Genomic DNA, 25823 nt, shown 5'->3' on the forward strand with positions numbered 1-25823 from the left:
CTGCATCCAGACCCTCTTGGGGTTTTAGTCATTAACAGGCTGGTGTCCAGCCATTTCCAGCCTGGTCTTAGCTGGTCAGGCTGGAAAATGACCAGCTAAATCTAGCTAAAACCAGATTGCAGCCTGGTTTAAGCTGGACATAGCTGGTTCTGGCTGCACTCCCAGCTTGACTAAGCTGATAAAGCCAAGACCAGGCTGGAAATGGCTGAACACCAGCCTGTAAATGGCCAAAACCCCTCTTAAACCAGGCTGGTCGACCAGCTAAAAACCAGCCAACCAGCCTAGGCTGGTTTGAGCTGTTCTTCAGTAGGGAAAACAGACATTGTTCTTAATTTCTGAACATCGACATACGTTTACAGCTTTGAAAACACACAAGGATGAGGAAACAACATCATCTTTTATTATATTGTGGTGAGACAAAGCCTCAAAATCTCCAAAAACAACCACTAAAATAGTTTACACTCATCACAAGAGAAAAAAAACAAACAAAAAAAAAACATTAAAAATGTAGTTTAGCACTGGTTACAAAACTATGTGTTATTGTCTAACCTTTCCGTTTCCATGTGCTTATTGAATAATGCTACGCAGCATTTTAATGGTGGTCAAAGACGCCTCCTAGAAATGTCCAGCAGGCTCAGTGTACTCACTAGCATTTCATCAATCGTTTTCAACAGGTTTGATCTTGATGTGAATCCCATTGAGAGATCGGAGCACGACTTGAGGGATCATCTTCGGGGTGTGATCAGGGTCTTTAATGAGGTAATATCTCTTCAGCGTCAGCGCCACTGCTACTTTCATCTCATTCATGGCGAAGTTCTGCCCAATGCAGTTTCTGCAATCAAACACACATCAGAGCTCTATGGAAACAAAGCTGCATCCCAAATCGTATACTTATGCACTATTCTACGCCATTTTGTAGTATAAATAGTGTAAGTAGTGTGTTCACACTGAAAACTATAAAAATAATAAGTGCACTTTAATTACCCGGATGATGCACTCATTCAGCCGCTAAAATGAAGTGTGTAATGTTGGACACTTCACGCACTCAACGACCGCAGGTTTGCTTACATAGTGGAAGGGGCGGAGCTATCGGACGCACATGTTGGATAACTTTATTTATTTTGGATGGTGAAAGCAAAATTCTCCTACGAGAGTGATTATAGCGCCTCCCGATGGTGAATGCGGTTATACTCACGGCAGGTATTATTTGATAATTCGGTCGTTTATTTCACTGATTTGGCGATCGTCAAACGTCATCAGGAAAACGGTTTAAATTTCTGCTTAGTAAAAAAACATTAGTGTGCCATTTGGGACGACTCTACATACATATACTATTCTGTTGAGTGTGTAAGTGCATTAGTGCATAGTGCATAGTGTATAGTGTGCCATTTGGGACGCAGCTTTTCACTTTTCTGAGGTTCTCAGCAGCATCATGGTTGGTAAATGTTGAATGTAGTGAATGGGAGAGTACAACAAATAATTCTTTTACGATCCTATTTGCTAAAATAATAAAAGACAAACTCCAGGATGGTGTTATCAAGACTTTCAGATATAGGCCAATAATAGTGTGCGACTGATAACGGCAGCCAGAAGAGAGAACAATGTCAGATTTACTGTACTGCCCATAGATGCTGCATTACAAACACCTCACACGAGCCGTCATTAGTTTTTTTGTAATTGGATTCAAAGATTATATAATACATATATAAATAAATACATATAAATGTACATACATTAAAAAAAATCTAAATAATAAAAAACCTTCAAGGATTCAAGATGCTGATGACCCTTAAACGCCTCACTAGAGTCTTGTGATAAAGCTCCATTAGCTCTAACATTGAAAGCTGCTGAAAAATGTTGAAAAGAGCGAACAGGTTTTACACAATTTTTGAAAAAAGTTTGAGATAAAGAGATAGTTCACCTAAAAATACAAACGTGCACACTCTTCAAATCCAGGCTCATTCTGAATATGTACCCCTATATACATTTCTGGAGAGTGCCAAACAGGAGCGATTTTAGGATATTAATTTTAGGGGGGCTCAGCTCCCTATGAGGACAAAAAAAAAAAAAAAAAAAAAAAAAAATATATATATATATATATATATATATATATATGTATATATATATATATATATATATATATATATATATATATATATATATATATATATAGTTGAAGTCAGAATTATTAGCCCCCTTTTGATTTTTTTCTTCTTTTTTAAATATTTCCCAAATGATTTTTAACAGAGCAAGGAAATTTTCACAGTATGTCTTATAATATTTTTTTTTAAAACATTTTTAGAATATACTGAGACAACAGAAATATACTGAGACAATAAAAACATGAATCACAAAATACAGAAAACTGCAAATTTGGGGAGATTTTTTACAGTGTAGTATGGAAGTCAATGGTTACACGTTTTCAACATTCTTCAAAATATCTTCTTTTAAGTTCAAGAAATACAAATATATTTGGAACAAGTGAAGGGTGAGTAAATAATGCCAGAATGTTCACTTTTGGGGAAACTATCTCTTTCAATACGATATTTTCAGGCGCATTGACTACTCAGCATTTCTTTCCTAAAGTTTACGCTCTCATGTGGGTTAAAATAAGGTCAGAGCAACAGACACTTAAAACCAAACAACAGCTCTATTCTGCGTGCGCTGAAATCGGAGTGAATGACCTACTTGCTAAAACGTTCATGTCTCAAACACTCCGGGTTACAAACCTGGGTCCAGCAGAAAAGGGCACAAAGGCATGAGGAGACCTGTTAGCTGCGTTCTCAGGCAAAAACCTCAGGGGATCAAATTTCTGCAAAACATTTGCGAATAAAGCACATTAAAGAAACATATTTTAATGCACATAAGACTTTTAAAATGTATTAATATGATTATATCTACTTTTTTTTAGTTCCTATAGCAAACACAGAGACTTTCCACACACACATAAACAAACAAACATGACTCTTCCCCACAAAATCAGTCAGAAATTGAAATTTATATCTGAAAGCTGAATAAATTTGCATTTAGTGCGGTAATAATGAGTTCTCAATCTCTTTATTAAAATACATCCAGAAAATACAGGTTCTAGTTTTTTTTCTTTTTTTTTTGGGGGGGGGGGGGGTTGGGGGGGGGGAGGGGTCTAATTGTTTGATATGAAAGAACAAGTTTGAGAAAGATGGAAGGATGAATAAAAGACACTGGAGTTTCTGTCTTGGTTTGATCTGCATTTCTGCCAGAGCTGTTGTATTCAATATTGCCAGACAAGCTTAAATTCGTCATGTAATTCCTCCTGGAAAGCAGCTCATTTGTAATAGTTTTATTTTTCAGCAGGATAATGATCCCAAACACACTGCTAATGTAATGAAATCATATTTGGAGCCGTTAAAACAAAGAGAGTGATAAAATGGCCTGCACAGAGTCCACACCTGAATATTATATAGTATGAATAGGCATTATTATTGGCAGTATATGAGATTCACTTGGAGAGAAATAGAAAGATAGAAGATGCTAAATCTAAGGAAAAACTCTTAGAAATGCTGAAAATTAAATAGCACATTTCAGAAAAGGCACAACACAAAAGTTCAATCTGTTGGTTGGTGCTAAAGAGTCACGTTTAACAGACTTTTGATTCTTGAAAAAATCACCTTTAAAGTTGTATAAATGAAGTTCTTAGCCATGCACATTACCAAGTATATTATTATTATGTGTATATATGCTGAGTATTTTATTAAATATATTGTTATTAATGTTTCCCAGTACTGGGTTGCAGCTGGAAAGGCATCTGCTTGATAAAGCATATGCTGGAATAGTTGGTGGTTCATTCTGCTGTGGCAACCCTTGATATGTACGGGACTAAGCCGAAGAAAAATGAATGAATGAATATATTTTTTTAATATATTTTTAGGGGTTTTCACCTTTAATGTCAGGACGATGAAGATTAACAGACAGGAAATTGTGGGGAGCAGAGAGAGGGGAAGGATCAGCAAAGGACCTCATGCCAAGAATCGAACTCGGGTCGCCGAGCACCTGGGTGCTATATGTCGACGCACTAACCACTAGGCTATTGGCACCAACAATGAATGAATATTGTTATTACGTTATTATCATTCACTTAATCTGACTGTGGGGCGACACAGTGGCTCAGTGGTTAGCACTGTTGCCTCACGGCAAGAAGGGAGCTGGTTCGAGTCTCGACTGGGTCAGTTGGCATTTCTGTGTATGTAGGTGAACTGAATAAACTAAATTGGCCGTAGTGTATGAGTGTGTGTGAATGAGTGTATATGAGTGTTTTCCAATACTGGGCTGCAGCTAGAAGGGCATTCACTGTGTAAACCATATGCGGGATAAGTTGGCGGTTCATTCTGCTGTGGCGACCCTTGATGAATAAAGGGACTTATCCAAGGGAAAATGAATGAATGTTCTGGTTGTGCGAATTTTGGTTATTATATCACAGAGGGGTCAAAACTTTTACTTGTAAATAAGTACCGCCTGTACAAGAAATTGCTGATTTCATGACGTCTAGATTTTCAGCATTTCTATCTCTAACTCATCAAATATGAGTAAATGATTGACTTTTTTCAGACGAAGCTTCTCATATCACGTCAGAGAACCTGATCGTCATGCGGATCCAGTACTGCCGCCATTAAAATGAAATATTATGTAATTAAAAATGTATTTAAAATGCAACTTTAGAGCCTTTTCACAACTTGTTATTTGTTACAGTTGTCATGTACTGTGAGTGATGCATTGCATATTGGAGATGTAAAGAAAATACTCATACATATGGATTCTCCCACACTGTGGAATTCATGTGGATCCCATAAATGCTGACTCCAATGGTGCAACCTGTGGAAGAGTAAAAGAGTTTTTTTAGGTGTGCAGTTACAGTATGTATTCAGCAGTGGTGAAAAGAGTATCGGAACAAGGTAAAAGTACCTAAAAATGTAGTGCAAGTAGAGTAAAAAAATATCTGTGCTGTTCTAAACACTACTCAAAGTATGAGTAAAAAGTAGCCCATATTTCACCTTATACCTGCCAATTGAAAGTATACACTGTGAAAAATATCTGTTAATGACCGGTTTCCATGCGTAGTGACTCACAAACAAGTGTTTTTCAATTATTTGCAGTTGTGAATTGCATTATGGGATGTTGATCTCTGCTCTGTCCACTTTTGATGTTGAAAATTCAACTCTACAGTTATCACGATCATCAGCGACCTCTGACCACCAGAGGTCGCTGAAAAACATTATCACTCATACAAACTACAAATCTGCCAGTTTATGGACTACAGCAGGGGTCTCAAACTTGCGGCCCTCAGTGCAATATTTTGTGGCCTGCGCTGACCGCTGTACTCTGACAGAATCAGCGGAGCGGGGAGAGAGAGCGCTCCCTGCTCCGCTGATTCTATCCGTACACAGCGCGCTTGTCACTGAATGTGCGTTGTCGCGCGCGTTCTGATCAGCTGTGTTGTCGCGCGCGTACTCAATAGCAGTGTTATCGCGCGCCTACTCAAGGGCGGGACCGAGGGTGTGTCGCGTCGCGGGGGCACTTTTGATCATTTTGGAAGGGCACTTTCTATGCAAGACTAAAAAGGGCATGTGCACTGCACAGGTTGAGCCCTATGTGTGCACGTGCCTGCCCTGCATCTTATATATATTGATATTATAGGTAGATACAGACTGGTACAGACTGATGTGACTGGAGTGGGGTGGGGGTGTTTTATTTATACATATATACGCCTTTTTTTAGGTGAGGGAATGGAAGTTTTGAGCGAGTTCCCCCACTTTTTTCCCTAGGACTTCAATAAGTCAAAGTACAGGTCTAGACTTAATGATTATCGTCTTCAAGCCATACTGAGGGTCTCAACTGCTTCCGCTCTAAAGCCAAATGTGGTTCAGATTTGTGAGAAGAAGCGCTGTCAAGTCTCTGGCAGCAAGAAGTAGGCAAAAGATGCCATGTTCAGAAGAACTGTTCATAATCTTCACTCAATGTTCTATTAATGTTCAGTACACTTCATGTTCAGAAGAAATAATTAAAACTGTTAATAATGACATTTGAGGACTTTTTTTTGTGAAATCCCTTATGCGGCCCAGCCTCACCCAGACTTTGCCTCCTGCGGCCCCCAGGTAAATTGAGTTTGAGACCCCTGGACTACAACTTCATACATACTCTTCGTACACACACACCTGCTTCCTCATTTAGACTGATTACACTCGCACCACCTGAGCATTGTCAAAGACTGATTACACACACTATTTAAGCAGCACACATACTCATTCACATGCCGAGTCTTGTTAACTGTAAAGTAACACTACAACGCGTTTTCCTTGTCTTGTTTCTCTGTGTTTTGACCTTAGCCTAGTTTATCCTTTTGTCCTTGTTTGCCGCCTGCCTTCTGACCTCTTGCCTGTTATTTGACTACGATTCTGAACTGCCTCCATATACCTGTTTACACCTGTATTGACCATTGCTTGCCTGACCACTGATTAAACTTGCATGTGGATCCTACTTCTGTTCTTGGATTGGCTAATCGGGAGGACCGGGAGAATTCCCGGTGGGCCGGTCCGTTTTTTGGCCGTGAGGGCCGGTGTCCCTAGCTCCAGAATTTGTTGCTCTCAGCAGTCACACTTTTTAAATTTATTTATTTATTTACTTGACCACAGCCTTCTTATTCATTATTTTACCGCAGCTCTGCTCTTTTTATATATAACCAGCCTGCAGGTTAATGATGATATAACTCAGATGAGTCACCTCTCAATATTCAACTGTTGTGGTACAGTGGTTAGCACATTAGATTACGACGCTACTGACCAGGGTTTGATCCTCGTCTGAGTATGTTTTTTTTTTTTTCATTTTTATTGTTAAGACATAATACTGTTAGGGTTGTTGAACATTTGAAGTTCTAAAGCAGCTGTTTTCTCAAAAAAAAGACGTGATTGTGTAATTAGAAACTGAATTGGAAATGACCTTATTTTAATATAGTCAGTCGTGAACTGATGTGGGCCGGTTTGAGGCTTGAAACTCCAGGACTGAAAAGGAGTGCCACTCCGGCCCTGCTTGAGGCTGTAATCGCTGCCAGATGTGCATCAACAAAGTATTGAGCAAAGGCTGAGAATACTGATGTACATGTGATTTTACAGCTTTTTATTTGTAATAAATTTGCAACAATTTCAAAAACTCTTTGTTCACATTGTCATTATGGGGGATTGTGTGTAGAATGCTGAGGAAATAAATTAATTTAATCCATTTTTGAATAAGGCTGTAACAAACAAATGTGGAAAAAGTGAAGCGCTATCAATACTTTCCAGATGCACTGTATAAGAAAAATGAGAAATAAGTGTGTGAAATAACAGAAAATGTACTGGCATTTTATTTAGCGCAGGTTTTTGTTGTGTAATAAACAACACCAACCCAGACAATAAATCACTTTTTAACTATTAAAAACTTTTCACAGTTTAAAATTGTTGGAAGAAAGATCAAGGTCCCATAACGCAATCCAAAAGCATAAATAAACATTAAAAAAACAATAAAATTTGAATCACAAAATACAGAAAACTGCTAATTTAGGGATTTTTTACACTGTAGCAGCAGTTTACATCAGGGCATTTCATTTTAAGGGTCTTTCGATGTGTAAATTAAATTATTATTAATTGAACCTATTATTCTACTAGTGTTTAGCACTGTCGCCTCACAGCAAGAAGGTCGCTTGTTTGAGTCCCGGCTGGGTCATTTGGCATTTCTATGTGGAGTTTGCATGTTCTCCCCGTGTTGGCGTGGGTTTCCTCCGGGTGCTCTGGTTTCCCCCACAGCCCAAACACATGTGCTATAGAGAAATTGAATGAACTAAATTGTCCGTAGTGTATGAGTGTGAATGTGAGTGTGTTTGGGTGTTTACTGGGTTGCAGCTGGAAGGGCATCCGCTGTGTAAAACATATGACGGAATAGTTAGTGGTTCATTCCGCTGTGGGGACCTCTGATAAATAAAGGACTAAGCCGAAGGAAAATAAATGAATGTAGAAAAAAATGAACATATTAATTATTAACTGCAGGTTGAAGTATAAAAGTGTCAATAAAGCACTAATAATTTCCTCAAGTAAAATGGTTTTAAAACTACTTATTGAAGCACAAACTGAAGTGAAAACTACTTAATTACAGTCATTTGAGTATTTGTAATTCATCACATTACATCACTGGTACACTGTGAAAAATGCTGGGTTCAACACAATCAATTTGTGTTGTGACAACATGAAGGAATTAAGTTAACAAATTAAAGTGGATTGAACATAAAAGTCGTCCCAAAAAACCCTCAAGATTGTGTTGTTTCATCTCATTTTAAATAAGTAGCTTGAATAAACAGCAAACTTTCTTTTCTGAGTGTACTCACTCAGCCTACGTTGGTGTTTTGTGACGAACTGATAATGCTCCGTGTCATGTTGCGTATGCCAAGTAACTGAACAACAAGCCACTGAGTTAATGTTCAGTCAGATGTTCTCTGAGTTAGAGGTCACCATGTCTGTTTATAAGTCAAGAGGGTATAAAACAGGCTGTCAAACTTATTCGGTGGTGAAAGCATTAAACAACATAAACGGCCGCCCTTATGCATTTGCCTAGGATTGCTTATGTTGTTTGTAGTTCTCTGTTGATTAGTGCATTTGTATTTTTATTCATGTTTTAACTGTATATTCAATTGTAAGTTACTGGATGTCATCATCACTAATGCTCCTATATAATGCTCTAAAAGGGTTTTCTAGCAATTACATTGGATGGTGACCAGGGATGTTGTCAAGCTGTATAAAATACCAATTTAACAGTCATACAATATAGCATTGTGTAAGGAAAACATCAGAATACCATGACTGAAATATTAGAAATAAGAAAATTAGTGTATTAGTTTATAAGTATCAGTATGGGAACAGCACTAGCTCGGCATATACCCCATGTTTCCCTGATAAACTTCCGGTGACCTGTTATTGTGAATTTTTTTCCATTTTATATGGTTCCTTTTACAGCATTGATGTTGTAATGTCATTAAAATACAATCAGTTAAACAGACATTGCCATTCATTTAGTTAATCAAGCGTAAAACGAGACAAAAAGCCGTTTACTCGCACACACCCGTCAGAATCAGCAGGCTAGCGCGGAAGCTCCATTGAATATACCGGGGTAAAATAAATGCTCATATTATAAAGACTTGGTGGGGAAAATGTAATTTAATGCAGTGCTTCTTGGACAACCTGAGACCCACTTTATATCGGATATCACTCAGCTATTGGAGACCGCTGATTTTTAAAGAAAACAGACCTTAAACGCACCGATTTTGCATAGGTTTACAGTTTACCGGAAACGACTAACCCAAGTTTCTGGCAAATTAAAAGTCCTGTTAGTATGCTTCAGCATATTCCCTATTCAATATTAACCTTAAGGTACATCGATAGATTAAGCTGTATTAATAATATTGTGGCTCAAAAAAGAAAAATGGATCAATAATATTATTATGGTCTCTATAGTGAGTGTGTGTGTTTATAGTAATGCATTTTGTTTATTTGTTTGTTTTATTAATTCATTAATCTTTATTCATTTTAGACAGGGCATATACCATGTGCTATACAATAAAAGTATGTGAAAATAACTGAAAATATATTTATATGAAAAGGGTTTTTAAACTAAATATTGATTTTTTTTATCAATTTTCAATTTTTTTTATTTATTGATTTTTTTTTTTTTTTGGAATAAATTGCGATAATTTAAAAGTAATTAATTAAATGAATTAAAGCCACATTATTTCATTTACCAGAAACAAAAATATATTATTACACTGAATTCATACTGTAGCTGACGCTGATTGGTCAGCTTGTAATTTTGTTTATTGTTTTGAATGTCATTAATTGAATGTGTATTCGTTTGTTACTAATTTCTTTGTTTCCGGTTGGCCTGAGTGGGAAGTCACATGATTCTCATTGATTGATTTAACCTGCAAGAGTTTGTATGCCAGAGGATAGTGAGATCTCAATGCACCTGTTAAGTGCTTTTGCTAAATCTATAGCTGGTTATCAGGCCAACACGGTAAACTAAAATTGTTTTATATATTATTTGTTTATTTGATTTCCTTTTGATTGTGTTTTGTGAAACATTTGGTTTGTTTATTTGTTTATCTTTTAGTTTTCACGATGTTCAATAAAGAAAATCCATATGGACATCAGTATTTGGAAGCGTGGACTGTTTTAATAACCGGCGGGTAGCTATGCATACATTTTTTTGTGTGCCACCCTAAGATTTGATGTGGCTGCTTCTGGCCACCCCTAAGAAAATGTTCTGCGGGCACCACTGGCTACTTTACTTTGCATTCAGGCCAGTGCAGTAAGAGACTGTATTATCATCAATAACGTTACCCGTTTAGCACAAAAGTTTGTAACATACAAAAACGTAAAAAACTAAATCTTACCTATGAAATGTTCTGCCTTTGTGCTTTGTTTTCTTAGTTTGCTCGTTACTACACCCGTACACAGCACTAAAGTCCAGCATCTTCACATTGGTTTTGGTCTTGACTAGTGCGGTTGCATGACTTTTGTCCTAGGAGCACTGTACAAATGTGGCTATTGACGCATGCTCCCCTACTAGCAAAGAACTCTAGCCCAGATTTGGCATAAAGCTGGCACAGCATGCATTTATCCGGCACTGGCATACAGCATGTGGGCCAAAGATGGCCCGGGTTTGGCAGAGGTGGCACCGTCTTTAAGGCGGCACACAAGATTTGGACCAGATGTAAAACGTAGTATTTGGCCCAGATTTAAAAAATTGACATGTAGGCCATGTGAGTTTGGCCAGTCTTGACCCACATTTAAAATAATTTTTTGAGTAAAGAAAAAAATTCAACCAATCAGGTCACTTTGAGAAAAAAGCACACCTATAGTGTGCCTAAAGCGCAACGCTTCATTGATTTATCAATTTTATTGCAATCGTGACCACCACCCCATCTGGCCCAGTTCAGGCCCAGTTATGAGTTATTAAAGACTTGGCTCAGATATGGTCCGTGTTTGGCCCTTGTCCTGAAGCCAGATTTGGTCCAGCATGTACCGTAGTTCACTGCAGCATGTGGGCCAAGCAAAACCTGATTGTTTGGGCCAGAGCTGGGCCAGAGAAATTTTGCTATGTGGGTCAGGGCCTGTATGCGATATCCAGTGTATATATCTATGCAATCAAGGAACTTTGCAAGTATTGATATCATTACTCCTGGTAAAAACAAATCCTTCATTAATATAGTTCCTATTCATATCAGCCCAGAAAAAAGCAACTTTCGACATAACTACAGAAGATTCAAGCTTTAAATAGGTTAATTATCAAAACTCTTTGGTCATTTTTGAGCAAGATGCTAATGGTCTAATCCGATTCAATGATCTATGCTAAGCTAAGCTAAAAGTGCTCCCCCAAGACCCGGAGATTGGCTGAACGGATTCAAGAATGGTCGTATTGTTGTAATTGTTGTAAAATGAGCCTTTTTTCCCTAAAGGGCCATGACACCCCACTCTTTCGGTTAAAGTCTACTTCAGAATTTTTTCAAAAGATGCATGATTAATGGGCGTGGAGCTCCGCGAGCATCGGGCAGGAGTGGGCGTGGCCAGCAGGGGAGAAGGGGAGCGAATAACTGTTGTTGTCATTTAGCTCACAAAATGAGACACAAAGAGGAGATGCATGAGTTTATAGTTTACAAAGTTAAAATGCAAAGAAATGAACAGTGATTTAATGCCCTGCTACATTTGTTATTCGTAATTTCATATACAGAAAACCACAATTTATATCATTATAAAGATGTGTGTTCATGTAAACACTATAAATGAGGACTTCTCCCTCAATCCCCGTATCCAGCAGACTCAGTGCAGCAGGTCTCCTGACCCGTCTATTTTAACCATTAACCCTGCTGGTAATCTGGAGGATTTAGGCAAACACAGCAGCACGGCGATGTGTCTGAATGTGAATGAACTCCTGATAAAAGACAGCGTCCGCCATTCTCTAATTCTCGTGCTGCTCTCCTGACAAAAATGCTAGCAGCACACACACAGCTTTGCTGTATGATCGGCCCTGACAAGATCGCGGGAGAAAACATGCAACAAACCCCGTGGATCATGGAAACAAACACATACGAGCATTCATGAACGGCTAAATACTGTGCCGTGGTTTCCGTGTCTCTCAGCTCGGGCTTGACACTGGCAGGTCTGGCAGGTCTCATGAATAATTAAGCAGCCGGCTCTTCTCATAGGATAAGAAAACTCCGCTATGAATAATAATGAGAAACCGACGCGTCATCATTGCACTTGCAGTACTGCGCTACGTCGCCGATTTTGATCCCGCCCCAAAAATCATTTTAAACCCGGAAGCTGAAATTAGCTGACAAAAGCTCAAAATTATCCAGTTTTCCCCACAATTAAAGCTGACAGCTGCTAACATTGTCTTAACTGAAGCTAAACACACACACATCTGTTAATATAAAAAAAAAAAGTTATCCGGGGTGTCCTGAACCTTTAAAGACTAACCATATGCGCTAAATGTTAATTTCATGCAGACTTTAACAACTTTAAATCAGAAATTGCTGTAGATTTCCTATATAATTACTCAAGACGTTAAGCTACGCTGAATTAGACGTGAGACTATCTTGCAAATCATACTCCGACTGTCTTGATTTACACCCATCACACCTTCCAGAACATATCTTTTAACACGTAGGAGAGCCTTCTGGAGATATTTTATGGCATTATTTGGTATTTTTAACTTACCTTCAGGTACAGTTCGTCCATCAAAGAAAGTCAAGGGTTTGGTCAGCTTCCGTGATATTCCTGGCACAGGAGGATGAAGCCGCAGTGATTCTTTAATGCACATTGTGGTGTATGGAATTTTATTCAGGTCTTCCCTAAAACAGGAGTAGAGAGGCAACATGTCAGATAAATATATTGTAATTGCAGTGTTACCAAGTGAAGCATTTAGTAGTAGTGTCATCTAGAGCTCAGCACATGGCTAAGTGCACTTAGAGTGTGTCTAAATACACTTTCGCTATTTTAAGGAGGGGAAAAATGGTTGCTAGTTCGAGCCTCGGCTGAGTCAGTTGGCATTTCTGTGTGGAGTTTGCACGTTCTCCCTGTGTTGGCGAGGGTTTCCTCCGGGTGCTCCGGTTTCCTGCACAAGTCAAAACCAACCCGGGCTCATTGTGGAAACGTAGCCCCGCGGACGTTTCTACGTATTCGAGTGTTTTTTTGTTTTCGCGGATCCGCGAGAGGCCGCTGTGCGCGCTTTTTCGCGTCTCGGGAGCGCGCGCCGTTCGCACCCGCGCTGTTCTCGCGCGAAAAGCCGCCGGATGTAAAAAAAAAAAAAAAAAAAAGCAAAAGCCCCCGTCTTCGATTTCGACCGCGTTTTCGGATCCCGCCGCGTTCTCGCCCTTATTTTTCGGATTACGTTTTTCGTCTTACCTGATTTCCGGAACCTGCTGTTCCCCGGACTCGATCCCAGTCGTCGTCCACCGTGGCCGGCTCCTCCTCCTCTTCCTCGTCAGGGGCCTCCGCTCCGCCGACGCAACGCTGTGAGCTAAGCGGACAAACTGATTGCAACGGGAAAGCCCTCCACTCGGAGGCGAGCCGTCGGCCTGCGAGCGCGAAGAGGAGGGGCGGAGCGGCGCCACACCGCCCCGCAGCGTTCGCTCGAAAAAAACCAAACGCGGCCTTTACGTACCTTCGGCCACGTAAATCGCGGTCTCCAGAAACGTCCGCGGGGCTACGTTTCCAGAATGAGCTTGGGTTGGTCAAAACACATGCGGTACAGGTGAATTGGGTAGGCTAAATTGTCCGTCGTATATGGGTGTGAATGAGTGTGTATGGGTGTTTCCCAGTGATGGGTTGCAGCTGGAAGAGCATCCGCTGTGTAAAACATTTCTTGGATAAGTTGGCGGTTCATTCCGTTGTGGCGACCCCGGATTAATAAAGGGACTCAGCCGGCAAGAAAATGAATGAATGAATTTGAGTAATGACAGTACCACTCCAGCGTGTCTTTTCCATCCAGAGCTTGCTGGATCTCCTGCCTGCATTTCTCCTGGTGCTCGGGATTACAAGCCAGATTATAGAAGATCCAGGATATTCCACTAGCCGTGGTGTCGTGGCCCTCAAACATGAACGTGTCCACTTCAGCTCTGATGTCCTCGTCTGACAAACCCTGCTGATGCTCGTCCTGTGGGCGGCACACAAAAATCAGTCCATGCCATCGCATGCATTACGTAACAAAAATGTCAGATGTTTATTTTGTGTGAGTGTTTGAGAATCTCATACTCGAGCAGACAGAAGAATATCCAGAAAGTCTAAATATCGTCTGTTTTTAACAATGCCCTGCTCCTCCTCCATCTTCAAGACTTCTTTCCTCTTTCTGATAACTTCCGCTAAAAAAAAAGATGAAGGAATTGAAATGACATGATAGGTTTGAGTCCTACACCATTGAAATGTTTGGGGTCAGTGAGGTTTCTTTCGTTTTACTGCTTTTATTTGATTAAAAATATATACAGTTGACCCACCTGAATATTAGCCCCCCTTGTTTATTTTTTCCCCAATTTCTGTTAAACGGAGAGAAAATTTCTTCAATTGGTAACACTTTACAATAAGGTTCATTAGTTAATGCATTTACAAACATGATCTAATCATGAACAACACATGTACAGCATTAATTAATCATAATTGAACATTTACTAATGCATTATTAACATCCAAGTCCATGCTTGATAACATTAGTTAATGCACCGTGAGTTAACATGAACTAACAATGAACTACTGTATTTTCATTAACTAACGTTAACTAACATGAACAAATACAGTAGTAGATGTACTGTTTATTGTTTGTTCATGTTAGTCAATGCATTAGTTAACATTACCTTATGAACCTTATTGTAAAGTGTGACCCTTCAAAATATTTTTGATTTATTTTATCTTTGCCATGATGACGGTAAATAATACTTGACTAGATATTCTTCAAGACACGTCTATACAGCTTAAAGACATGTAGGGCTTTATTTTGACGGTCCATGCGCAAAGTGCAAAGCGCAGGCAGGGTTCAACGCCAAGGATTTTTTCTACTGGCCCGATCGGACCAGTGGTTCAGATTTTTACTTGCCCTGCCAATATTTTCACTGTCCTTACCAAAAAAATAAAAAATAAAGTGAATAGCTATTTCTTAGCCACAAATTAAAAAAAAAGAAAAATGTGTCAAAATGTTTGTAAATCAAGAATTTAAATATTTAAAAAAATGTTAATAAATGTATAATGAGCAAAATTCAAAGGGATCTATTTTGACGGTCCATGCGCAGAGCGCAAAACGCAGGGCGCAAACGCTTTCAGGGCGTGTCAGAACGCGTTTTTGCTAATTTAAGGACGGGAAAATCTGCTTTGCGTCATGGTGCATGGTCTAAAAGGGTTGAGTTTATTTTCTTAATGAGTTATAGGTGTGTTTTGACAATAAACCAATAAGGGTCTCATCTCCCATTCCCTTTAAGAGCCAGCTGCGTCGCGCCAAGAGCGCATTCGCTATTTACAGGACGTAAAGTAAGTCTAAGTGGAAAAAATGAGCATTTCACAAGCAAACAGTTAACAGTTTTTTAACAGAAAACTGTTAAACAGAGCATCTACTGCGTGAGAATGAGAGATAATGGATCACTTTCACTTTCGCTCTTGGATAGGGAAACCTTTACGTACAGACATCAATTAGTCTATAAATAATTAATTTCATTTGTTAAGTGCAAATATTCATTTCAAAACTATTTCTAAATTCAGTTCTAGTTTCCAGCAAACTAATAAATTAACAATAATAACGAAGTGTGTTCAAAAACCTGAGTTATATCCTAAAACACATGCTGTGCCCCATATGGTCTAAAACCTGCAGGTGGGCAAATCTAAGCTTGTTTTTAATAAAACAAATATAAATATGGATATAATAAATAATACTGCTAATAATAATAACATTATACAAAAGCAAATTGTTATGAATGAACTGAAAAAGCCTCCCGAGATGAAGAAGACATAAAAGCAGTGATTTTTCATATTTATGTAGGCTAGAAAATAATATGTTTTGTAATATTTTAATCCTTTATATTTATATTCTATATCTATTCTTGTTATATCCTATATATATCCTTAATATTTAATTTTTTTCATATGTAAAGATATTTGCCTATTGCTCTCTTGTGTGTATTAAGTAGTGCGTAAGCGAGGCGCAACTCTGCGCTGGAGTTTAGACCGTTACAATTGTTTTGGCAAATAACAAACTTGCCAGCGTATTTCCTAAAAGTCTGAGGAATAACAAAAATCTGAATAATATATATCTTTTTACATAATAATTATTTTAATAATGATAACAATAATAATAATGAGATGCGGGTGGTCAGCACTGTGGCCTCACAGCAAGAAGGTCGCTGTCTGAAGGTGGATCCAGGTAGATGCTGCACACTGGTGGTGGATGAGGAGATTCACCCTTAAAGGGCACATAGGTTACCCCTTTTTTCATATTTATTATAAGTCTTTTGTCTCCCCAGAATGTGTCTGTAAAGTTTCAGCTCAAAACACCCATCAGAGTATTTATTAGAGCTGTTTGAAGTGTCTGTATTATAGCTGGGAAAAGGTTGTTGCTGTTTTTTTGCACCGGGCCTTCAAGGCTAGTCATCCCCGCCCACCGATTTCACGTGCCAGTCAGCAACATGCCTCAACACGCACTCAGCTGCCACAGGAAGCAGATCTCACGTAACGTTTGTGAGAAATACTACAGTAAGAACTTTACCAATCCGTATTTGATGCATTTTTTGTGGAGTTGCAACAATGAGTTCACGCCAGGCCCTTGCAGAGACCATCTGCAGGGGGGGGCACGTGTAGTGAAGAGCGATGTTGTCGCGCACGTTCTGATCAGCTGTGTTGTCGCGTGTGTACTGTAAAGCGGGGAAGGGGGGGGGGGGTTGAGCGCGCGTACTCAAGACCGCTGTTATCGCGCGCCTAATGAAGGGCGGGACGGAGGGTGTGTCGCGTCGCGGGGGCACCTTTGATAACTTTGGAAGGGCACTTTCTATCCATGACTAAAAAGGGCATGTGCACTTCACAGGTTGAGCCATATGTGTGCATGTGCCTGGTTCATGCACACACAGCGCAGACACGCAGACACACACACACACATAGCACAAACACGTAGCGCAGACACACACGCACATACATAGCGTAGACAGTCAGACACACAGACACACACATACATAGCGCAGACACACACACACACACACACACACACACAGACAGTGAGAGAGACACAAGGCTGTACTTCATTACACACGTGCACACGTTTTAAAAACATGTTAAACTTGTAAAACTCACTCTTGATCACATCTGTTGATGATTGATGATCCTAGCAAACTGAACAGACCTTTAATTCCCGGTTGCTTTGCGCTCGTCCTGTTTTGTCGATATGAGTATATGCATTACTACTGAGACATGTTAATGCGCGCAGCTGTCAATCAATATTGGTGGGCGGGGGGACCGCGCTCCTACGTAAAGTTGCGGTCGATCTGAAAACCGTTCCAATTGGTCCACTGTTTTTATGTTGTTAAATTTTGAAAAATAAAAGGACTGGGGTGTGTTTATTTCACCCTAATATGACAGTATATACACTATACTCACACACATGTCTGTCCAAACAGCTTGAAAAGTAGATTTTTCACCATAGGTGCCCTTTAAAAAAATGCATGAAGCACGTTGTCCAGAAAAGCGCAATATAAATGTATGAATATATTAAAAATTATTATAAAATAAGGATCTTTGGGGAAACTTTAAATAAAATATCCAGCACAGAATCCCAAAATCTTTGCACTCCTGGAGATTCCCACATCATGTGTAAAAAGGTATCAGGATGCTCTGGTAAGCGGATACATTGTTTTACAGATTACGTTTGCAGTTTCTGTGAAGTTCTGAGGGTTTGAGCCTGCTCATGTGGTGGATTGTCAAAGAAACGTCACCTGTGTGATTGTGTGCAATGCTGGCTGCCTTCCTGAACCGGTATCCATGTGGACTGAGATGAAATATGGCCTTGCTGTGGTACGGAAACACTCTGAACCTGAGGTTCACCAGGTGGCAGAGGTCAAACACTGCCTGGATATACGGGTTGGTTCCACTGCAATGAGATCAGAATGGTATTACTGACTTTACAAATAATCAAGCAAATAATATTGTCATGTTTTAGGAATTAAAATGTTAAAATGAAGTGAGTTTTTCCTTAAAACTATTTTTTATTTAACAACATACTTTACATGACAATTTGCACATTACAGCTGCACATATACTGTTGTATATAGTAATACACCTGTACTTACACTTGTCAATTTGTAAAAATGCATTCACTGCTTACTTCTATTTTTGCAATATATTTATTATGTTTTTTCAAGAGTTCACACTTAGCTGATAATCCATCAAGGGATCCTCGAGCCTGAGGCTTCCCCCCGTTCGCAGAACTAGAGGGGAGCCTGAGCTCGGTGGATCTCAGAACTCCACGGCTGCAGTAGCTAAGTGAACACATGAGAAGGGGGGCTAAACAAGTGCTTGATTGTTATGCATGATGTATAACTTTAGATGGTGGTAGGAAACCGGATAACCCGGGGAAAACCCAGGCGGACACGGGGAGAATATACAAACTCCTCACAGAAACGCCTACCGGCCAGGCGGATCCAGGGGCGGTAGTGTTCTTGCCGTGGGGCTCACAGTGCTAACCACTGGGCTGCCATGCCGCCCGATCAATGGTAAAGGAGGAGAATTGAGGAGGAAGGGGGAAGTGGACTGAAAACTGTGGTTCTTTATAGTAGCTTAGGGCTCATATGATTGGAAGATAATGATTAGGTATAACTAGACCGGCCGTGATAAATCATAAGCACGGGATCCTCTCGAAATTAGTTTATAAACAAACTTCACTTGTTCTGTCTCTGTAATTCTGTTGCACTGTAGAAGCTCTGTCATGAAAACGAATTCCTCATGTTTGAACATACCTGGTATTAAATCCTGATTCTGATTAAAACAAGCTAAATAATCTGCTATTGTGGTAAGCAAAATAATCTTGTTTTTCCTTTTAACATTAAATTATTTCACTAACCCCATTGGCCAATTATTGTGCTTGTTTAAAGGAAACACTCGCTTCATTTTGGCATTTACTTCTGAAAACAAAACAAGATTGTTTGCTTGTCTAGAAAATGCTTCATGATTTGAGAACTTTTAGATATTTGAACTAGAAACAAGACAAAAAGAAACACTTTTTTTTTTTGCAGCATAAGTGACTAAAGGAAGCGTGACTGAAAACTGACCTGTCTGTCTGACAGTTGCTGTTACAGCTGAATGCACATTTCATGATGCTGTCCAGCGTCATGAGACTTACATGCTTAAACAGCTCAAAGGACTCTTCTGATCTGGAGTGAACTTCCCATTTATCCTAGAAGACAACAACAATCACAATGCATTCATCCAAAGGTCCTGTGATGATGTTCCCAAGTTTATTAACCATATAAAGCAACATTTTTTTATATTTATGTTTAAATTAAAACAATGTATAATTCAATGTATTATTCTATATTCTGTGTATTATTATTAGGACCTCACATTTCAGAACACTACACTCACCGGCCACTTTATTAGGTACACCTGTCCAACTGCTTGTTAACGCTAATTTCTAATCAGCCAATCACATGGCAGCAACTCAACGCACTTAGGCATGTAGAGATGATCAAGACGATCTGCTGCAGTTCAAACTGAGCTTCAGAATGGAGAAGAAAGGGGATTTAAGTCACTTTGAACATGGTTGTTGGTGTCAGACGGGCTGGTCTGAGTATTTCAGAAACTGCTGATCTACTGGGATTTTCATGCACAACCATCTCTTGGGTTTACAGAGAATGGTCTAAAAAAGAGACAATATCCAGTGAGAGGCAGTTCTGTGGGCGCAAATGCCTTGTTGATGCCAGGGGTCAGAGGAGAATGGCCAGACTGGTTCCAGCGGATAGAAAGGCAACAGTAACTCAAATAAGTACTCGATACAACCGAGGTCTGCAGAAGAGCATCTCTGAACACACAACACGTCCAACCTTGAGGTGGATGGGCTACAGCAGCAGAAGACCACACCGGGTGCCGCTCCTGTCAGCTGAGAACAGGAAACTGAGGCTACAATTCACACAGGCTCACCAAAACTGGACAATGGAAGATTGGAGAAACGTTGCCTGCTCTGATGAGTCTCCATTTCTGCTGCCACATTTGGATGGAGGAGATTTTCTAGGCACACTTTGAGGCCATCAGTACCATTTGAGCATCGTGTCAACGCCACAGCCTACCTGAGTGTTGCTGCTGACCATGTCCATCCCTTTATGAGCACAGTGTCTCCATCTAATGATGGCTACTTCCAGCAGGATAACACACATGTCATAAAGCGTGAATCATCTCAGACTGGTTTCTTGACAATGAGTTCACTGCACTCAAATGGCCTCCACGGTCACTAGATCCACAGTCATCACTTTTGGGATGTGGTGGAATGGGAGATTCGCATCATTGATGTACAGCCGACAAATCTCCAGCAACCATGCTATCAGGTCAATATGGACAAAAATGTCTGAGCAATATTTCCAGTACCTTGTTGAATCTAAGAATTAAGGCCGTTCTGAAGGCAAAAGTGGGTCCTACCTAGTGCTAGTAAGATGTACCTAATAAAGTGGCCGGTGAGTGTAGTTTTTGTGAATGAGCATTAGCACATCTGACATCTTTCGCGATTTGAATCAGCATGATCATAGTCTTCAGATTTTTATTTATTCGTTTTGTCTTTTGAACAGTTTTTGCTACTAGTGTTACTCCGTTCATTATTATATAAGTTTTTAAAAAAGACACAGATGAGTGTAAAATCCTGGTGATTAGATGTATAAGTTCTAGAGATATCACATTTGTAGTCATTCATTCCTGTCTGTTTGATCAATAGTCTATATGTTTATTATTGTTAGATATCTTTCATATTTTCAGCCAAAACCACAGCCTAGTTTTAGCCTCTAATAAACCTCTAATAAACAAACCAAAAAGGGCATGCTGGCACTTTATAATGTTAGTTAAGTTGCTCAAACAAACTGAGCAGTTATATAATTATAGCACAGGCACAGTGTTTACAATTTAAGCCAATCCTATGATCATTTTACCAAACACCACGACTAGCCTATGTTAAACTGATTGCGCCAAAATCAGGCAGATGTTGTCTGAAGCCAGAGGTTCTGTGTGCTCATACACTGTAGAGTCTGACATAACAAACACTTCAACAATGGTGAGTAAGCATAATGATAATATTTTCATTTGACGTACAAGCATGACTTTAGTTGAATCAGAAATAAGTTTCACGTAAGGCTTCAAAACGTCATAATGGAAACCAGGAGTGAGCAGTCGTCTATGCCGGAACCATTTCTGTCCAGTGGACACCAGTAAGCCATCGCCTGAGGAGACAGTCAAAACATTTCTTCAACCACAGATACTTTTAGTCTTATATTATTGTTATTGAAACTACATCCTTTCTAATAAAGCTTTAGTTTTAATGAACATCTGGATATACCTCGGCATTACTGAATAATGAGAGTTCAGTATATAGAAAAATAACACCCTGAGCCTCAGACACCATTGTTTCTTTATTCTCATGTAAATCCCATGTAAAAAAAAAAAGGCCAACCAAAACAAAACACAGTTACATTGCACATAAGCTCATTAATATGCATGCCATATTGTTTGGGCACAATGTTTTTTACTAATATTGCAACAATACCCCCGCCCCTTCCATTTTTTTGTTTTTTAAGCTTGTGTTAAACATATTGGGCCCTATCATACACCCGGCACAGTGTGGCGCAAGGCGCGGCGCAATAGTCTTTTGGTAGTTTCAGCTTGGCGCAAGAGTGGTTTTGTGGCGTTGCGCTACACTGTTTAAATAGCAAATGCATTAGCGCTCATTTGTGCGCCCATAGGCGTTCTGGTCGAAAAAGGAAGGCGTTCTGAGGCGGACCGCTGGCGTGTTGCTATTTTGAGAAACTATAATAGATTTTTCATTAGACCAAAACTAACCCGCTCTAAACTCCAGCGCAGAGTTGCGCCTCGCTTACACACTGCTTAATACACACAAGAGAGCAATAGGCAAATATCTTTACATATTAAAAAAATTAAATATTAAGGATATATATAGGATAAAATAAGAACAGATATAGAATATAAATATAAAGGATTAAAATATTACAAAACATATTATCTAAACATATTACACTTACATGCCTGTGTTTTTATTTCTGAAATAAATACGGCGTTTCATGATTAATCATGATTAATTACCAAAAAAAAGTGTGATCAATTACTTAATCACAAATTAAATAAACTTGCCTTGCCTTTATATCACATTTTACCTGTTTTTATGTTTTGTTTTGTTTTGTTTTTACGCATTTTTATTATTTGTTTTCATTTTTATTTTACTTGTTTCTTTTATTCTTGTTTATGTAAAGCACTTTGAATTGCCATTGTGTATGAAATGTGCTATATAAATAAACTTGCCTTGCCTTGCCTAATGTTTTTAATCAATTAACAGCCCTAATTTCTAAATGTATTGTTTAAAAACTATTCAATAATTATGAATATAGAGTGATATGAAACATGAAATCATGATCATCTTTCTTGCAATATCACCCAGCCCTAAAATGAATCCAATTCTGAAGATTTTTTCCACTTACCTAAGCCACATAACTAATATGTAGACATCAGAGAGCAATTTACCATATTGAATTCCCTTTAATTCTAAAGCTCTGCAGAAGCAATAGTTGAAGAAACACCCAATAATAAACCCAGACTGAATGTAATCATTAAAACAATGGTGAAAAAAACAACTTACCTAACCATGGGATGAAAAACTTGTATGCGTAGTCATCTTTGGGTTCTGCCAATAACACAAAATGAAGTCATTTTTATAATGCTTGTTGCAATCACTGGTGTTTTTGAAGGAGTTATAAGTCACCTGTTGTTGTGAGAATGGTCTTAGCGTATGACGGATGGTGGATGTTCAAAACAGCCAACGACGGGCCAAACCATAGAGGGAAGGCAAACTGATACAGTTCCATCCACTTGACGATCTTCTCTAAATCATGTCCATCCTGGCGGAACTGCAAATAATTCAGAAAGGCAAGAAAATTACTGACGTGCTTCCAACATAAACGGCGCTCTAATGTTATTCATCTCACATGAACTCTTCCAGTAGCAGCTGAAGAATGTGAGTGCAATGCAAGGCTGTTCTGTTCACTGGCATACAATATAATTATGTCATTGAACAGCGAATAGCTGAGGTGAATAGACACAGACAGCTCAGAGACAATAATCAGATTGATTCCCTCCAGTGAGGAGGTCAAATACAGGGAACATTTATTCATCCATTGCATAGTACTCCTGAATTATTTAATATATAAACACGTGATAAACTGTGTACAGAAAATGTTGGCTAGTGTTTCTATGAAGTTCTCTTGCATGAGCAACCACTCTTCAGGAACATAAACAGAAAAGAGTTCATATATAATGTTGGTGGAATTCATTCATTTTCCAGGCTTAGTCTCTTCTTTTTCAGGGGTCACCACAGCAGAATGAACCGCCAACAATTCTGGCATACGATTTACATGGCGGATGCCCTTTCAGCTGCAATACAGTACAGTAACACCCATACACTCTCATATTCACACACACACTCATAGCATCCGGAGGAAACCCACGCCAACACATGGAGAACATGCAAACTCCACACTGAAATGTCAACTGGCCCAGCCAGAACTCGAACCAGCGACTTTCTTGCTTTGAGGCGACAGTGCTGAATATAATATCGGAATATATGGCAGCAGAGTGGGTAGCACAGCCACCTCACAGGAAGAAGGTTGCTGGTTCGAGCCCTGGCTGAGTTGGCATTTCTGTGTGGAGTCTGCATGTTCTCCATGTGTTGGCGTGGGTTTCCTCCAGGTGCTCCGGTTTCCCCCACAGTCCAAAGACATGCGCTTTAGGGGAATTGTGGTATATGCGGTAAGCTAAATCGTCTGTAGTGTTTGTGTGTGAATGAGTGTGTATGGATGTTTCCCAGTGATGGGTTGCAGCTGGAAGTGCATTTGCTGCGTAAAACATATGCTGGATAAGTTGCCGGTTCATTCCACTGTGGCGACCCCAAATTAATAAAGGGACTAAGCCGAAAAGAAAATGAATGAATGAATGAATGAATGAATATATATATATATATATATATATATATATAGAATATACATAGTTCATGGAATGTTTTAGTTTGACATTAAACATTAACATTATTACAATAACAATGTAAAAAAGAAAAATAATTGATCAATTTCAGCATTATGAATCTGAGATTTGCAGTATATTTTGAAACATAAATTCAGAAAGAATGTATATTGACAGTATATTAAAAATATCTGTTTATATATTTCCAAAACAACATAATAGGGATCAGAAAATGATCAATTTCTGTGTTTCTGTGTGGAGTTTGCATGTTCTCCCTGCCTTCGTGTGGGTTTCCTCCGGGTGCTCCGGTTTCCTCCGGGTGCTCCGGTTTCCCCCACAGTCCAAAGACATGCGGTACAGGTGAATTGGGTAGGCTAAATTGTGTGAATGTGTGTGTGGATGTTTCCCAGAGATGGGTTGCGGCTGGAAGGGCATCCGCTGCGTAAAAATGGATAAGATGGCGGTTCATTCCGCTGTGGCGACCCCGGATTAATAAAGGGACTAAGCCGACAAGAAAATGAATGAAAGTATATATATATATATATATATATATATATATATATATATATATATATATATATATATATATATATATATATATATTTTTTTTTTTTTTTTTTTTTTGTGGGTGCGCTATCTCTTTAGTGGTCCTTTAAGCTGTTAAATATCACCATTTTTTTTAAATATACAAGTATACATTCGTTCAGTAAAAACTTGTGACACGCTCCCTAAATTGTTTTACTTTGAATATTCGGTCTGAAAACGCATACAAATATTCCTACTTGAATACAACATTAGCACTATTTAACTGTGAACAACACTTTGATAGCCATTGGCTGCTTATATAATTTCCTAATATAGAATTTGCAATGCTTTTCTTAAATAGTTATATTATTAAGGAGAAAGTCCGAATGTGTGAATATAAAACCAACTTTACCTCAATTGCTTCCCCCCTAAAATTAATTTAAGTGCCGTTAGCGCCATTTTACTGTTGTTATGTAACTGTAGCTATGTGTTTACCTCCTTAACGTGTCCAAAGAGCCAGTGTGCAGGAGGTCCAGGGAAACGCTCCATAGTTTTCACCCCCTTTCTCCTCACAATCAGTAACTTCACCACTGTCAGCAAACACGCCAGAAAGATGAGCGCAAAAACATGATTGACGGAGAGCACAAACGGAGAAATCCCGTAGAGCAGCATGTCGAGAAGCGTCTGGTGCTGCTGTCATTGACCTCAGTGTGGGATTCAGAGCAGGAGACGAGAGAGAGAGAGAGAGAGAGAGAGAGAGAGAGAGAGAGAGAGAGAGAGAGAGAGAGAGAGAGAGAGAGAGAGAGAGAGAGAGAGAGAGAGAGAGAGACGGCCTTTCTTTACAATCAGTAAACCTTTTCTTCATTGAGATTCCTGAGAGCTATCGGATAGTAGCTGATTAAAAAACTTAAGGCAAGACAAGTGAATTTCCCGGTTAATTTCTGAAAGTTTTATGAGTTTTTATGAATGTTTAAGCTCGCGAATAAGTGATTGTTTTAAACCTTA

The 25823-nt window shown here is 39.1% G+C and overlaps 1 protein-coding gene across 7 annotated transcripts; it reads right to left on the reverse strand.

The window, feature by feature from the left end:
* Nucleotides 1-378: 378 nt before the first annotated feature.
* cyp4t8 (cytochrome P450, family 4, subfamily T, polypeptide 8) lies at nt 379-25540 on the reverse strand. 7 transcript variants are annotated; one of them, XM_087285338.1, is made up of 13 exons: nt 25314-25530; nt 23041-23185; nt 22918-22962; nt 21363-21490; nt 19343-19467; nt 18011-18165; nt 14307-14413; nt 14018-14208; nt 12771-12904; nt 4784-4848; nt 2730-2812; nt 611-832; nt 379-544 (listed from the first exon to the last, which is right to left on the reverse strand). In XM_087285338.1, exons 1-12 carry the CDS (start codon nt 25488-25490, stop codon nt 658-660), a joined length of 1530 nt encoding a protein of 509 aa, XP_087141464.1. In that variant the 5' UTR covers nt 25491-25530; the 3' UTR covers nt 379-544; nt 611-657.
* Between the last annotated feature and the right edge of the window lie 283 nt (nt 25541-25823).

Source organism: Danio rerio, chromosome 16 (genome assembly GCF_052040795.2).
Source record: "Danio rerio strain M-AB ecotype USA chromosome 16, GRCz13ab, whole genome shotgun sequence".
Taxonomy (NCBI): Eukaryota; Metazoa; Chordata; class Actinopteri; order Cypriniformes; family Danionidae; genus Danio; species Danio rerio.

Coding starts and splice junctions, on each gene's coding strand:
- cyp4t8 (XM_087285338.1), bottom strand. CDS start 25,490: ATGCTGCTCTACGGGATTTCTCCGTTTGTGCTCTCCGTCAATCATGTT. Junction 4,849..12,770: donor TGGACGAACTGTACCTGAAG/GTAAGTTAAAAA, acceptor ACTCTTCCACAG/GTTGCACCATTGGAGTCAGC. Junction 2,813..4,783: donor CAGTGTGGGAGAATCCATAT/GTATGAGTATTT, acceptor AATGTTTTGCAG/AAATTTGATCCCCTGAGGTT.